Source organism: Mixophyes fleayi, chromosome 1, assembly GCF_038048845.1.
Source record: "Mixophyes fleayi isolate aMixFle1 chromosome 1, aMixFle1.hap1, whole genome shotgun sequence".
Lineage (NCBI taxonomy): Eukaryota > Metazoa > Chordata > Amphibia > Anura > Limnodynastidae > Mixophyes > Mixophyes fleayi.
In genome coordinates, this window is record NC_134402.1 from 428916100 (window position 1) to 428931329 (window position 15230).

The 15230-nt window shown below is 40.7% G+C and overlaps 1 protein-coding gene and 2 non-coding genes across 3 annotated transcripts; all 3 read left to right on the forward strand.

The window, feature by feature from the left end:
* The first annotated feature begins 3580 nt into the window (after nucleotides 1-3580).
* RPL37 (ribosomal protein L37) lies at nucleotides 3581-8008 on the forward strand. The gene is made up of 4 exons (XM_075184128.1): nucleotides 3581-3672; nucleotides 4353-4488; nucleotides 4802-4886; nucleotides 7902-8008. Exons 1-4 carry the CDS (start codon nucleotides 3670-3672, stop codon nucleotides 7969-7971), a joined length of 294 nt encoding a protein of 97 aa, XP_075040229.1. The 5' UTR covers nucleotides 3581-3669; the 3' UTR covers nucleotides 7972-8008.
* On the forward strand, nucleotides 4205-4282 carry LOC142137244 (small nucleolar RNA SNORD72). The gene has a single exon (XR_012687887.1). It is a non-coding gene; the product is annotated as a small nucleolar RNA SNORD72 (small nucleolar RNA).
* On the forward strand, nucleotides 7755-7834 carry LOC142137243 (small nucleolar RNA SNORD72). The gene has a single exon (XR_012687886.1). It is a non-coding gene; the product is annotated as a small nucleolar RNA SNORD72 (small nucleolar RNA).
* Nucleotides 8009-15230: the final 7222 nt, after the last annotated feature.

Genomic DNA, 15230 nt, shown 5'->3' on the forward strand with positions numbered 1-15230 from the left:
CTTTACTCAAATGATGTTTGTTATGCCCTCTAGTGAAAAACTGCAGGCATGACATGAAAGACAAGGGAGAGTTTCTTTCCAACAAGTGGCCAAACATTTTGCTTATAACAGGTCTGGACATATTGTGGTTCTACTGTTGCTGTGAAACTACAAGCAACAACATGCTTTTCCAGCTGATAGCTGGCAGTGTATGCTGGGACTTGTAGTGTCTCAACACCAGGGGTGGGCTGGGCCGTGGGGCATCGGCCCCCGGGGCGCTCAAACTCACCGCTATAAGGGCCCGCCGGCTGTGAGGCCGGAAGGCTGCCCTCCGGATTCACTTTCACAGGATTTTTATCAGCGGCCGCATCTCATGACACGAGATGCGGCCGCGTCAGCGCACAGGCGGCAGCATCACATGACATGCGATGCAGCCGCGGCCACATCCCATGTCATGTGATGCGGCCGCCTGTGCGCCCCCCGGGCTGTCATCTCCCAGCCCGCACCTGCTCAACACTAGGAAGCCACAAGTTGACCAGGCCTGGTTTAGAAAATAAGGGTTCCTAATATTATATTATATCTTTTATGATATAGCTTCTTGTGACTGCAAAGTGTAATTATTATTATTGTCACAGCTCTGCTGGAAGCATTTGTTGCTCTATAAAGGTTTTTTATTTAATTCCTATTGTACTACATCAGAAACAGAAGATCCCATAAGGCGCTGCGGAAACCTTGTGGCGCCCTACAAATAACCAATAAAAATAATAATAATAATAATAAGGTTTTTATGTAATAATAGATTGGTAAACAAGAAATTCAGATCTTTATTTCAAATAAAATAATACAACAATCAGTGTTGTCCTTGTAGACTCGGTACACACTACAAGACAATTCTAATGATGCAATAGCTAAGCAATTTTACCAAGGACAGAAAGAAACTTTCTCGATCAGCATGTGCTGATTCATGTGTACACACAATACACGTTGTACACGATTACCTTGAGATCTGTGCTCCTTATCTGTCATAACCATCGGCTGCAACTTATGGTCTCGTCTCTGCCAATCCTCTCAGTGACAGCACACTGATAGCTAAATTTTAATTCCAATTCTGCAGAGTGTATACACACTGCACAATTGGAACAACATTGTTCCATTGTTGAACGATATTTTTACTTCAGATCACAAATCTCATTCAAAGATATGATGTGCTTTGGAAAGATAATTGTTCCTTATTGCAGGGTACACACTACTGTGATATCAGGCCAATCAGTCGTTTATAGTCTGATTGGTCCGATAATCTGCTGAAAACACTGTAGTGTGTACCCAGCCTTATATGGTAAAGTAGCTAATATCCTTATGTGGAGCTGCATTCATTAGAATAGAAACAATTATGTCTGAACCCCTTGTTTAAATAAAGTTTACCAATTTCAGGGAGCACGGAATTCTATAAATCTTTATTGAAAAGTGAATGAAATAACCAGAGTCCTCATTATCTGAGAGTCACCGGATCATTGTAACTACATACTGTAGTAACTGTAAACTACAGCATTATTATACAATATTTGCGATCAGTACACTAATTATAAAAAAAATTTGCTAATTTTTGATAGTTATATTTCCAATAGGGAAATTATATTCTGCAGCGAACCAATAGATTTGAAAAGATATTGCTACATCTGAGAGAGGCCGGAGCGTGACTTAAACACCACGATTAAAGAACAATCACACATTGGTTTTTTTAGTTTACATACCAAATTAAATACCTTTTAGGCATGCATTTTTTTAGCTATCCGTCTACAACTCATTCTCTCCTTTTCAAAATCTTTCTGGAGGTTATAAAAAGTGGCTACCAGTTACACACACACACAATCAGAATCAGTTTTCAGCATTGCATGTGAAGGCAGAGGGTAGGTAGGGGAGGATTTTACATTACACAGAGCAGAAGGGCTCGGAGCAGAGCCAGATTAAGGGTGGGGCATATGCTCCGAGCCCCCGTCTCATGGGGCCCACCTGGATGAAGTGGCAGCGTCTGTCCAGGAACAGGTGCTCGCAGGGGATTTTAGAAAGCAGCTATTATATTAGGGGCTTATTTACTATTGGGAGATAAGCCATTTCTCTGGCAAAGACAGGTGTTAGGACAACTCACAACACATCAAGCCCAGGGCCGTCTTTCCCATTGGGCACAATGGGCAGGTGCACGGGGGCCCTGCAGCCCAGGAGGGGCTGTCGGAGGCAGCAAAAAGAAAAAAACCTGGAAAAAAAAACAAAATACTTACCTTGCGGTCAGCTGGCGATCCGGCTCCCTCCATGGTCTCCTCCGTGCGGCGCTCGCAGTGCACGTCGGGTGTGACGTCATCACGCCCGCCCGACATCCATTGCGGAGCGCGACGGAGGAGGAGACCAGGGAGGGAGCTGGATCGCCAGCTGATCGCAAGGTAAGTATTTTGTTTTTTTTTCCAGGTTTTTTTCTTTTTGCTGCCTCCGACAGCCCCTCCTGGGCTGCAGGGCCCCCGGGCACCTGCCCATTGTGCCCAATGGGAAAGACGGCCCTGGGCTTGATGTGTTGTGAGTTGTCCTAACACCTGTCTTTGCCAGAGAAATGGCTTATAAGTATTGTCTTTTTTTTTTTCCAGGTTTTTTTTTTTTTTTTTGCTGCCTCCGACGGGCCATCCTGGGCTGCAGGGCCCATATATATAATTTTTTTTTTTTTTTGGTATATATAGGGGCCCCGGTGCCCAAGATGTTCTTAAGAGGGCCCTGATCAAGCGTTTACCTCCGGTGAACACATTCACCAGGTTTCGCAGGAAACTATTTGAGAGTCCCGTCTGTACATGTATGGCGGGAATCCTTTTATCACTATCGTCATGACATCTTCCTATGTATTCCCCAGTCCCCACCTACCACTGCTGTAGGACTGTTGTAGCTTCCCAGAGTCAGAAAAACGCTTTATTTTAATAATGCTATTTTTCAATATTTGCAATTATTTTGCATTTTTTTTTATTACTTTTAATCTATATGTTTTAAAACTTTTTTTTAAACTCAAGTCCAGGCTTCCAGTGCCACTATGCTTGTATGAACTGGCAATGCACAGTCACACATGTGCTGAGGGAAGCAGACTGGCTGGTGAAGCGGTATGGATATTTTTACTGCTGCTGAACAGTATCAACAAGGAGCAGAGGAGGCAACATTTTAAAGGTAAATTGCAGAGAAAAACAGTTTTATATTGCTGATCATATCGCTGCCTGTTCATAAACATACTCCTTAGTTCTGTTTCACGATGTAATCTAGAAGCATGCACAGCACTTCCAATGTATGCTATAGGGGTGTCTCTGCACAGTTTTCGAATAAGTAGTTTGATGAATTTAATGGATGAACTCTCTCTCTATAATAATAGACTAACTCTGCTAGTTGGACCTGGCATTCCAGCTTAGTCTAAGATAGCACTATTATAAGCAGCTCTACGTGATTTGCTGTCTTGATTGATCATTGGCAAATAATGCTAAATAAATAGATGTGAACGTTTGATCCTAACCCCAGACAGATCGCATAGGGGCGTGGATAGAGACCAGCGCTTGCCCTCATCCAAGATGGCGCGCCCGGCACTACGGCGCATACTCGGAAGCCCGTGTCACTGATATAGCGGAAGTCCTTCCGAGTTTCCGGTCTCTATCGTATCGGCCGCTGGGGAAGATGGTGAGTGTCATGGTGTCTCGCCGAGTACAATCCGCTTACATCTGTCTCCATCCCGCCATAGCGGGTTCCTGTGACACCCGCCATGGAGGGAGACCCGGTCCTCGGTGACATGGGGCCGGGTATTGGCGGAGGGTTGGATGTTAGCGGGGAGTTTTGTAATGTAACGTTGAATGGACGCTGTGGAGGCCCCGGATGCTGGATGGTTATATGGGATGGAGCAGCCTGTGCTGTTCTACTTGTAGGACCCACATGTGACTCCTGTTCATAGAGACTAATCCAATATACCTGTTACCCGTATGTATCTGTAGACTGAGACCTTATATAGTGGTTGTCTGGGCTGCTGCATCTTAATGTAACTTGTGGTCACACAGGGTCCAGTGTTTATATAGCAGTAACTGTAACCAATGTTCTAGTCCAATTGCAGCGACTTTGAGGGTTAATAAAGAATGTCATTGACTGCTAATCTTATGTATATTGTGCATAATGTTGCATTGCTAGTAGTCTACAGTGCTTTTGGCTCAGTCTTCCTTTGCATTTATCAGTGATGTTCTCCAATAAATGTCTGAACATATGACAATTTTGTGATTTCGACTTGTTACTGAGATAAATGCCTTGCTCCACGGTCTGTGCAATTCTTTGTTTTGATTGTGAGTGTAACAATGTCTTTGCCTTTACTTTAGACGAAGGGAACATCGTCATTTGGAAAGCGCCGCAATAAGACGCACACTTTGTGCCGTCGCTGTGGCTCCAAGGCCTACCACCTACAGAAGTCCACATGCGGCAAGTGCGGGTACCCAGCAAAGCGCAAGAGAAAGTGTAAGTAATTGACATCATTGGTGGCATCTTGTTGGGGAAAAATATTGTAGCGTGGAAGCTGAATGTTCTACAAAGCTTTACAATATCTTAAGGCAGTGATGGACAGCGGTTCATCCTTGGGCTGCATGTGGACCTCCGATCCTTCACCTGCTGCCAAAGCTCCTTTCTTATGGCCAGGTTAGTTTAAAACGCCTGCCGATATGTAACTGCAGATAGGTGTCCTTTTCTTTAAATGTGTTATAAGTCCTTACAGAGATGAAGGTTAAAATCATTGGGTGTTTTACTTGATTATGTTTTTTGTCATTCTTTTTAGACAACTGGAGCGCTAAGGCCAAGAGACGCAACACCACTGGCACTGGCCGTATGAGACATCTGAAGGTTGTGTACCGTAGATTCAGGTAAGACAGCTCGCATACACTTCTGCTAGTTGTGCTCTATCAAAAAGAAGATTGCTGCTGTGCCTTTATACTTGTAACCCACAGTAGTGTTTGTAACCCAGCATGATGAATGGTGCAGACATATAACTATATCCAATACTGTAGACGTTTGTGAAAGCTCTGGCCGCTGAAAGGACTCGCTCTGAATCAATGTTAGAAAAGTTGTCTGAAATAACTGTTCATTATCACTTTGTGATCTTGGCTAAAGTGGCTAATTCTGTGATAAAACTGTTAGGGGGGTATTCAATTGTTAGCGAGATCCCCGGAAAACGAGCGCTCGAAAAATATTACCGTTAATACGGCAATTAGTCGCTGAATTTCAGCTCCCTGCGCTGCGAGCTGAAATCCAGCGAGTAAATTACCGTATTTACGCGCATATTACGGTATTAACTGTAATATTTTTCGACCGCTCGTTTTACGGGGCTCTCGCTAACAATTGAATACCCCCCTTAGACTCTATGGGGCATATTCAATTGTTGAATATGCCTGCGGCGTTAAAAGTATTACGGTAATAAGCCGGATATCAGCTCGCAGCTCCCTGAGCCGCGAGCTGAAATCCAGCGAGAAAAGTACTGTAATAATGGTATTTACGCGCACTATTACCGTAATGACAGTAATAGTGCGCGCGCCGGGTTCATTTTTGCTGTACCGCCAACAATTGAATATGCCCCTATGGGGCATATTCAATTCTGAGTGTTACTCGCAAAAGTAACGCGACTTGCCCCCTATTACCGTTATTACGGTAGTAGTGCTCGTAACTACCGTTATTACGGTAACGTTAACGTCCCTGAGCTGAAATCCGGCTTAGCATTACCGTAATACCGGTAATATTTTATCGCCGCGGGAAACACTCAAAATTGAATATGCCCCTATATATTTGTGATGCTATCCTCTCTAAGCGCACTTATTTGGCTGCTGAAGGAGTTTAACCTGCGTTAGATAAAAATTGCTGAGAAACTTAATGTGTATTGAATATATAAGAAAATGAAGTATAATAAGTAGCAATTTAAAGCCTAGCATAAACCCGTGCAGTACTGATGGTATCCTAATGTATATAAAATGTAGTTTATGGTTTCCTCCCACAATCCAAAAACATACTAGAAGATTAATTGGCCGCTATAAAAATTTTTTACCCTAGTCTGTCTCTGTGTGTGGGTGTATTAGGGAATTTAGACTGTAAGCTCCAATGGGGCAGGGACTGATGTGAGTAAGTTCTCTACAGCTCTGCGGAATTAGTGGCGCTATATAAATTGATGATGATCCTACATTTGGGCCATGTTGCATTTCATTTTAACAGCTGATTTCAGTGTTACATGACTTGTTTTAATATTTCACAAACCTTTCAAAATGGATTTAAATTTTAATGAGCATAATACTATTTTAATAGACCAGTGACCCTAATGGGTGCCCTATGACCGAATACTTGTCTCTTTTGTCATTATACTGATCTTTTGGGGAGCATCAACCAGTTGAAATTAGAATGATTAAATTGCTGGGTTTATGGTCAGTAAATTGTAGGTAGTGGTTTCTCCATTGTGGACTTATTCTGCTCAAGATGTTTGACTAGGAACATAAATGTGACTTGTCCCAGTTGTGTTCATTCTGTGAAGTACAAATTTCCAATTAGTGTTTAATCAAATCAGGAATGCAAATATTGTATAGTGGGAACGCTGCAAAGTTCCAGTGCAGAATTACTGGTTCCCACTGTATATTTCTGACACGGCCATGTCGCTGGCAAGATTGGGACACCACCAAAGTGTCAAGATTAATAAATAAGAATCATTGATTTTGTTTGTTTCCCTAGAAATCCTTAGGAGTGTTGTAATGAAAGAATTGGTCAAATAAGAGAATTGATTAAAAAAAGCTCCCCAAATATAAACGAGGCATAATTGTATAAAATAAGGGTTAAAAAGTAACTGGGAAGACATTCAAAATGGAAACGAGCCTCAAACAGTTTAATTATCCCCATACAGGTTCACACATATCAAATGTAAGTGGTTGAAAAAGTATAATACAAGTGGCTTGTCATAGTGTCCTGCAGTGGCTTAGTCTACAGCTGACCACATGATTGTTGGTGTCGCGTGGCCTTTATTGCTCTTTAGCTCGCAATGTATCTTGGTTTTCCTGTTTGATGTAATTGGAGGAACTATTTGTGTTCTGTTAGAGAATAATGTACACAGGCGGTTGCACTTTTTGACTAAAACTTCCAATAGCCAGTCCTAGGCACTGCATGATGTTGAAGCTATATCGGTGAAGGACAATAGGTGTCAGCAGTATGTCTGAGGCCTCATGCATGCTAGGTGAGACTAGTGATTCCTCCAGTGCTGTTGGCTATCACTATTGCATAGTAAGAGCAGCTAGATATACCAGTTTGGTCATTATGTACATGTACCTTATGGTAAATGTCTTGTATACACACTGCAGTGCACAACGCTTTCAATACACCCTGTACTATATATGGTGTTCCGCATATCAGTGACTATAGAACATTTCCTATGCACATTGGTATCTTATAAACAGCATTTTAGCGTTGGGTGCCGACAACGGCAGTGGCAGTATAATTGTTTTGTCTGAAGTCTTAAGGACGGGAAAAACTTTGAACTATTGGCCATAGTTTGTAAGAGTTCACTGGTCACAGCAGGGAATTGCTCAGTGCTTTATCTGACCAAAGGATAACTGCTTGTAGTAAGCTGGATAATAAGGTTAGACTTCTTTCTACGCACTTGTTAAACTCTGCAGGATGCATCATAACAGGACCTTCATTTAAAACCTTCCCAATGTTTTGTAATATTTGTCTGCAACATGCATAAAAAATGTGCATTATATTGAAGCTTATCAATGATGTCAAAAAATAAATGTCTGAACATATGAGATCTCTAGTGATTTTACTCTAGTAACTGAGATAAGCTGCAGCAAATACGCTGTCGGTGTTCTGTAGTTTTGTCGCCTCCTAATGGTGCGTTTCTCTCTATACAGGAATGGATTCCGTGAAGGCACAACACCCAAACCCAAGAGAGCCGCAGTTGCAGCTTCCAGCTCATCTTAAGGACTAATATTTGTTAAAATAAATGTGGCTAAAAGGATTTTCTTGCATCTGTTTTTGTACAATGTTTTGATTCCTGTTTCTCAAACTCATAGTTGAGACACCATCTGTTTGTTGCTCATCAAAGAATTAATGAGTTAATTACACTGACTCACAAGTTTATGCAGACCTGAACCTAGTTAGACTGGGTGTCAGAGTTCAATCTAGGTGGAAAGTTTTATGCCTACAAAATAAAACTTTACCCAATTACAGATTTGTCTCTTGAGCTTAACAACTTACAGCATCAATATCCTTGTGGTATACAGAAACCGTCTCTATACCATGTGTAGTATGCAAATAAGACTTAGGGACTTCTTGGTAATGTCAAATACATGCCAGCCCAGTGAGTCCATGCCTCACCCACCAGGCTTAGCCCATGATGATTGATTGCTTTGATGCAGAACATCCAGCATCTGATATGTTTAGGCCTAGTTTGGTACAGATCATGGCAGCATGGGAAGAGCCATAGAAGCAAGTGGTAAAGGGTGATTCTCAGGCTATGATCTCTGCTTATGGCAATGATGGGCTTAATGAATACCCTGTAAATGGCCCAGCCCTGTGGTAAATGCTGGGCCATTAGCTTGTTGCTATTTTACATTCGGCCATGTTTCCCAGCTACAATACACATTTAAGCCGGCTAATCACCTGGTACAGCCAAGCAAGTATTATATCTCCTATGGCAGTCTGGTCAATATTGAAATGTAAAACAAGTGGAAACTGTGGCTCACATTGGATGATTCCCTCCCTCCATTGACTTATGTGCATATTGGCAGTCTCCATGGACATTTATGACTATAAAAGCTCTAGGCAGAATACGTTCATACCGGCCCCAGAAATAGTGCATCGTTCCTTGTAGTGCACACTTTACTAAGCACTGCTGAAGTGACAGTGAGGCTTATACATAATATCCCTTGTGTATCCCTGAGCTAGAGCTTAGGTCCTCTAGGACAACTTATTACCATGTGACTAGACTGATCATTTATTTACTTCTGTAATATTATGGTGCCTTCTAAATGAAAGACTCTACAGACAGATGTGGGAATAGTCTTAAAAAAACCTACTTATTCTCAATCACTGCAGACTCTCTCGGCTGATTTATTTATAGTCTTCCAGGATTACAATTCACCTCCCAAGAGTGAAAGTCATAATGTGTTTTGTTTTTTAAATTCTGGAAGTAGTGAGAAACAGAAGAAGGCAGATACATAATGGGAAACTAACCGTGTTGTTCCAGTGCTATAAGACTACAAAGAAATAATGTATATGCAGAGTAAAAATCTCATTACATTAGAGAAATGAAATAAACCTATCATGATGGTGAATGTGGACAGCATGTTATGTTGGGGTTTCCAATAACCGGCCTCCCAGTCTTTTGTGCAGCATCACTATGGAGGTAGAGCATAATAAAGTGCATGTTTAGATAATAATTTTTAAATGAATGTCCTAAATCAGTGCAGTCTTGCAGAATTGTGAAATATATATTCCAACCTCTCTGGGATAAACTACTCCTAGGTCATGCTCTCATCTTACTGTGAGAGGTATCGAGTTCTACTTTCATTACATTTAGAACCTGTGGCGATGGTCTGAGGGCTGTGTGCACCTTGTATCACCCCACAATTGCCAGACATCTATTAAAGAAAAATCACCACTCAATTTTAATCCTTATATTACATATAGATTGCCCCTATTTCCAGCTATAGTTTGCCATATATTTCAGAGATCTCCCAGGCCCTCCACTACCCTGTCCTGTTCTACATCCCAGAAGCAATTAACTGGTTGATCGTAAAAGATTCTCTTAACACCTCCACACTGCTATCTCCAGGCATACAGGAGGGAGATCCACTGGCTGAAGGTTTTTGGGTTATTCATGCTGTGAGCACTTGGAATTTAATGTTGCATGATCACCGCATAGGTGATAATTTGTATGGTAGTCACCAGTGCATAGACTGCTAAGGCTACTTTCCACTAGCTCCTATTGTGTCTCATTACCCCCTCTCTGTAGATGGTAAGCTCTCACAGGCAGTGTCCTTATTTATATCCTGTGCTGAATTTCCTCTGTGATTTGTTCTGGTAATTGTATCCATGTATTTCTAATTCTGCTGTTCTCATGTATGTCATATCTGTATAACCATGTCTGGCGGTATGGAATCTATAGCGCCATACAAATATATGATGAGGGTGATGATGGAAGACCCTTAAAATGGGGACAACTTTGGATCTCATGCTATATGTTCAGTATATTTAAAAAAATAACCCCACAGAATTCAAAATACAATTTTGGGTCCCTTAAGATGGAAATAAAGCGGTTATATTTACCTTTGTTCTGGTCTTCCCATGATCCATCAGCTCTCCTAAAGGTGCCATCGGGCCAGCGCTATAATTCTCCCAATAAGCTGGCTCTATGTCAAACTAACTGCAGTGTTATCAATGCCCATCGACCATAAACTTCCCATTTGCAAAAAGCTATTTTTATAAAGTTATGAAAAAAATGTGAAATTTACAAGTATCTGTTGGGCATCTCTTCATCACATGTTTATAGAGGAAAGGGCGTTTATACAGACTCGCAGTATCATCATTTATATAGCGGCACTAATTCCGCAGCGCTGTACAGAGAACTCATTCACATCTGTCCTTGCCCCTTTGGAGCTTACACTCTAAATCCCTAACATATACACAGACAGAGAGAGAGACTAGGGTCAATTTTGATAGCAGCAAATTAACCTACCAGTATGTTTTTTGGAGTGTGGGAGGAAACCGGAGCACCCGGAGGAAACCCACGCATACACATGGAGAACGTATATCGGATCATACATTGGAAGAATAATGGAACAAGGCAAAAGTATTTACAAGCTATTAACAGATGGTTATATTTATAGTTGTTCTTTGATGAAATATCTTAAGAAAATAAGTCCACCAAGCTTTCACTTCTCTGCAGCATGTCCCCATGATATAAAGGAACTGCAGCGTCGGACGGTTGTAGAAATGCATTGTGAAGTGGTGGCTTTCCGTAAAGGGGAAGTGTTAGTGTGTCACAATAGGTCAAATGACCCAATTTTGGGATAAATCAGGACGTTGGTGTACTCTGAATGCACAAAAAGTGTGTGGTCATGCTACAATGGGCAGTGGGCGGAAATCACATAGGGGTCTGCCAAATCACCCACGGCCATACCTACCACATCTGAAGTGCTAGACTGCCCCCAACCCATCTCCCCTTACATTTCCATATGCACCAGTGAGCGGTACAACACTTGGCAACAATCCTGGCAGTCCGCACAGGGCAGCGGGACAGTCCCCTCCAATCGTAACTCTTCTGTCTAAATTGGAGCAGTTAGGATATATGATGTAGTTTCTTCTTTGTCCTACATCAGATCCTATCAGGACACAGTGCTGTGGGAGCAGCTTCAGCTGCCCGTAATGGAGTGTGGAGGTGATACATTGCTTTTGAAAGGAATTGCAGTGGAATGTCAAGTTGACCCTGAAGAATTCTATTTTACCTCTAGTACATACCTCAACATATAAATTTGGGGTTTTAGTGACCTATTAAGGCTGCAACATTTTTTGTAGGCAGTGTCAATGTCTCATATTTGTTCTTCCATGCTTATGACATCTGATTTTCAGCACCCTAAGAGCAAGTCAGTCATTAAACAATGTCATATGCTGCAAAAGTATATAAACAAATAAAAATTGTGAGTAATGCTAAGCAGGGACCTTTAAAAATAAATACACGTATACCAGGGTTGTTTAGTGAAACAAGAATTTCAGCATGAAGATCAAAGAATATTAAAAGCAAATCTAAGAAGGTTATTCAAAATTACTAACCAGAGCAAGGATGTAAGAAGATATCAAGTACTTGCGATATCCCCATGTTCCTAATAAATGAGAAGAGTATTGCACAACTATGTATTTGTCTATGTAATGTCTGCCACCAGCTTCCTAATAAACTATGAAACTATCCAGACTTCATGAGTAGCAGCCGATATTTCCCATAGAGCGCTATGTGCTCCCCGGTATTTAGATGCTGCAAGGTCTTGTGTGATAGTATAGGTTTATATGAAAACTGGAGCATACAAGGAAACGTAAAAGACTAAATCCTAAGCATAAAATAGTGGTAAATGTCTAAGTAAAGCTTGGTACACAATGACTACAGGGTTTTCAGCAAATACCGGACTAATCGCCTGATAAACCACTGTTCAGCCCAATATCTAATTAGTGTGTACACTGCAAAGATGAACGATTATCATTCCAAAGCACATTGTATTGTTTCATTTGATTTTTAAACAAAACTAAAAATGTCGTTCCAATTCTGCAGTGTGTCTGCACTCAGGTCCGGCAGTGTCCTTGGATCTCTATGGAGTGTACAGAGTCACCATCTTTTCAGCCGATGGTTATAACAGATGAAGAGCACAGATCTGAGGGTAAATCGTGTATAGTGTGTACACATGAATCAGCATGCTGAATGGGAACTTTATTTTTATCATTTGTTAGTAAAATCGTTATAGATAACACATTGGAAGAAAATTTCTGTAGTGTGTATCTAGTCTAAACTGGGAATAAGACAAACGACAAAGCAAGAATATTCATATACAAAATCAGATCAGACGGCAGACAAGTGTTGGTGTTCTTTTATCTCTTATTCTTATCGCAGGAAGACTTACTTATATGATGAGAGTTACACTGACCATAGATTGGTAAAAGAAGCTCACATAGATAGTATGATCAATGGATAAAGCAGCAGAAAGTAGTAGGTCAGATGGTAATTATTTCATCAACTTTATTGATTAATCTGTCGTTGCATGAATGTTTGGAAATTCTAGATCTGTCATGCTTGCTTTTGTCACTTTACCCATAGTTATATCCATCACTTATAGATAAACCACTAGAGATTTTTGTAATTGTTTTTAAAGTGGTTCTCAAACTGGTTCTAAAGTTTGAAAAGTTACTCCCTCCCCTACCCAGGCGCCTATTCCGATCCGTACTCTATTCCTCCGACCCTTACCATAACCAGGGGCGGATCTAGATTTTTTTTTAGGGGGGGGGGGTGATTTAGTCCTTGACCACTTTTTTTTTTCTTCTTTTTTTCAGTGATGGGCTGCCTTCAGCTACACACTATGCTCAGGTCCGTGTCTGCAGAATAATCTGCCCGGGTGTTCTGGATCTGTTTAATACCTATAATTTGCACAATGTGAAATTGGCCTAGAAGATGGACAGCTGATCAATGTTGACTGATTTCCCCAAAAGTCTGACAATTTTTTGAAAGTGGTTTCATCTTTTAAAGACACTTTGTCACCATTACCCTCTTACTGCGATGTGGTCTCCAGGAGAGACCTGTGACACAGTTTTACAACCACAATTTACATCTTCCCAGTTTAATACCCAATGCTAAAATGTAACTTATCTTTCCTGGGGAGTTTCACACAGACCCAAGTTTATCATTAATAACTCCAATACAAATTGACCAATCTACAGATATCAAACATAAATAGGTCCAGGGAATTAGTTAATCTGATACTCATTTGCTCTCATTCCCTGTGTGACAGACAGCTTTTTTAGACGTTTGGGATGCCCTTCCTCATCCTATTTATGTATATGTGTTTGAGCACTAATTTTATTGATTGTAAGTGGTATTTTGGAAATGGAATTATTTTTGTCTATATAAAATATAGCAAGCTATCATGTGGTCAAAGCCCATGTCTCTTGATGTAAGACCTCCTGCTAGGTTTGGTTCTTAAAAGTCTCTTCAGGTGCCAAAAACCACTCCAGTACCAGGACATAGTTCACCACAGGGGATCTTTGAAGCTGTTCATTTCCCACTGTCAATGTTATCTTGAAGCTCTTGGGTCTGTAGGGCCACATTGAAGTAATTTGCATTGCACGTTAGCTTAAAGAGAAGCACAAATTATACATTAATTTGATATATAGTCTTAACAATGCAGTCCCTTATGATAATGCTTTGTTCACTACAGTTATGTTATGTGTTAATCCTTATAACTGTACCTCCTCCCTTTTCACTACAAAAAATAATTAGAAATAATTACATATTGGAGAGCTTTGCTACATGTCCTTTGTTTCAGGAGATTGTTGGGTGTGAGTATTTTGAGTTTGTATATCTATGTGCTTTCTGTATGTCTCCCTAGTGTTTCAGGGTCATTAATGTGTCTATGCCAATGAAGTTGTAAACCAAATGGTTATACAAACAGAAAACACTCACACCCAACAACCTGGACACTGACATAGATCTTTGGAGTTTCTACTGTAACAAAGGACTAAGGCTAGGTATACACTGAAGAATTTTTCGACCGACGTGTTATCTCAAGCAATTGTACCTACGACTGAAAGTCCAATCAGTCTGGCGATACATGTATACACACTGATATGATTTAACTTCAGATCTGTGGTCTTCATCTAGTCCTTCATCTGGTTCTCTAGTCTTCAAAGAATGACAGCACAATTTTCATTCATTCAATTATTCTTGTCACATTGTCACACTGATTAAACCTCCTTGTTATAACTACCCAAATGTCCTAACGAATTTCGTTAGCTTCTTTGACTCTGAAACAAAACCTTCTGTCTCAGAACGAACAAATTAATTATTCCTTCTACAGCACTCTCTACATTTAATCACTGGGACATTCATCGCTAGCATCGGCTAAAAAGAGCCCGACTCTGTAATCTCTATGGAGAGCGTCAGCATGAGGGCATACACACTACATGATCGGCCTGTGATTGGTCGGAAAATATTAAACAGTACGACCAACCAAATGAGCCGACAATAAACAATTGGAACGACTTTTGACCATCGTGTCACTATACACACTAACCCGACGCTCCAGTGCGTACCTAGCCGTAGACTTAAAAACCCTCCAATATTTAATTATTCTTGTTCAGTTTTTCTTTGAAAAAGCAATAGCAGACTGTTATCAATTTAATTAAAATCCCTCATTACATTTCATTCCCATTCAATTATCTCTTATCCATAATTTTGTTTTCTTGGGGAAAGAGTCATAGCTTTATGACAATGTATTTTGTCAGTATTTTATCTTTTTATTTTTAGACTTATTTCCCAATTTCATTTTAATTTTTCCTTTAAGTAGTTTGCCCAACTTAATACATGTTGCTAATTTCATTTTATCAGTTTATTTATTTTCTATATCTTCATTATTTGACGTCTTGCCCCTAGCGTGGTGTGACCATGCCCCATTTTTGGTGGCACAGCGCACGTGCAGTAT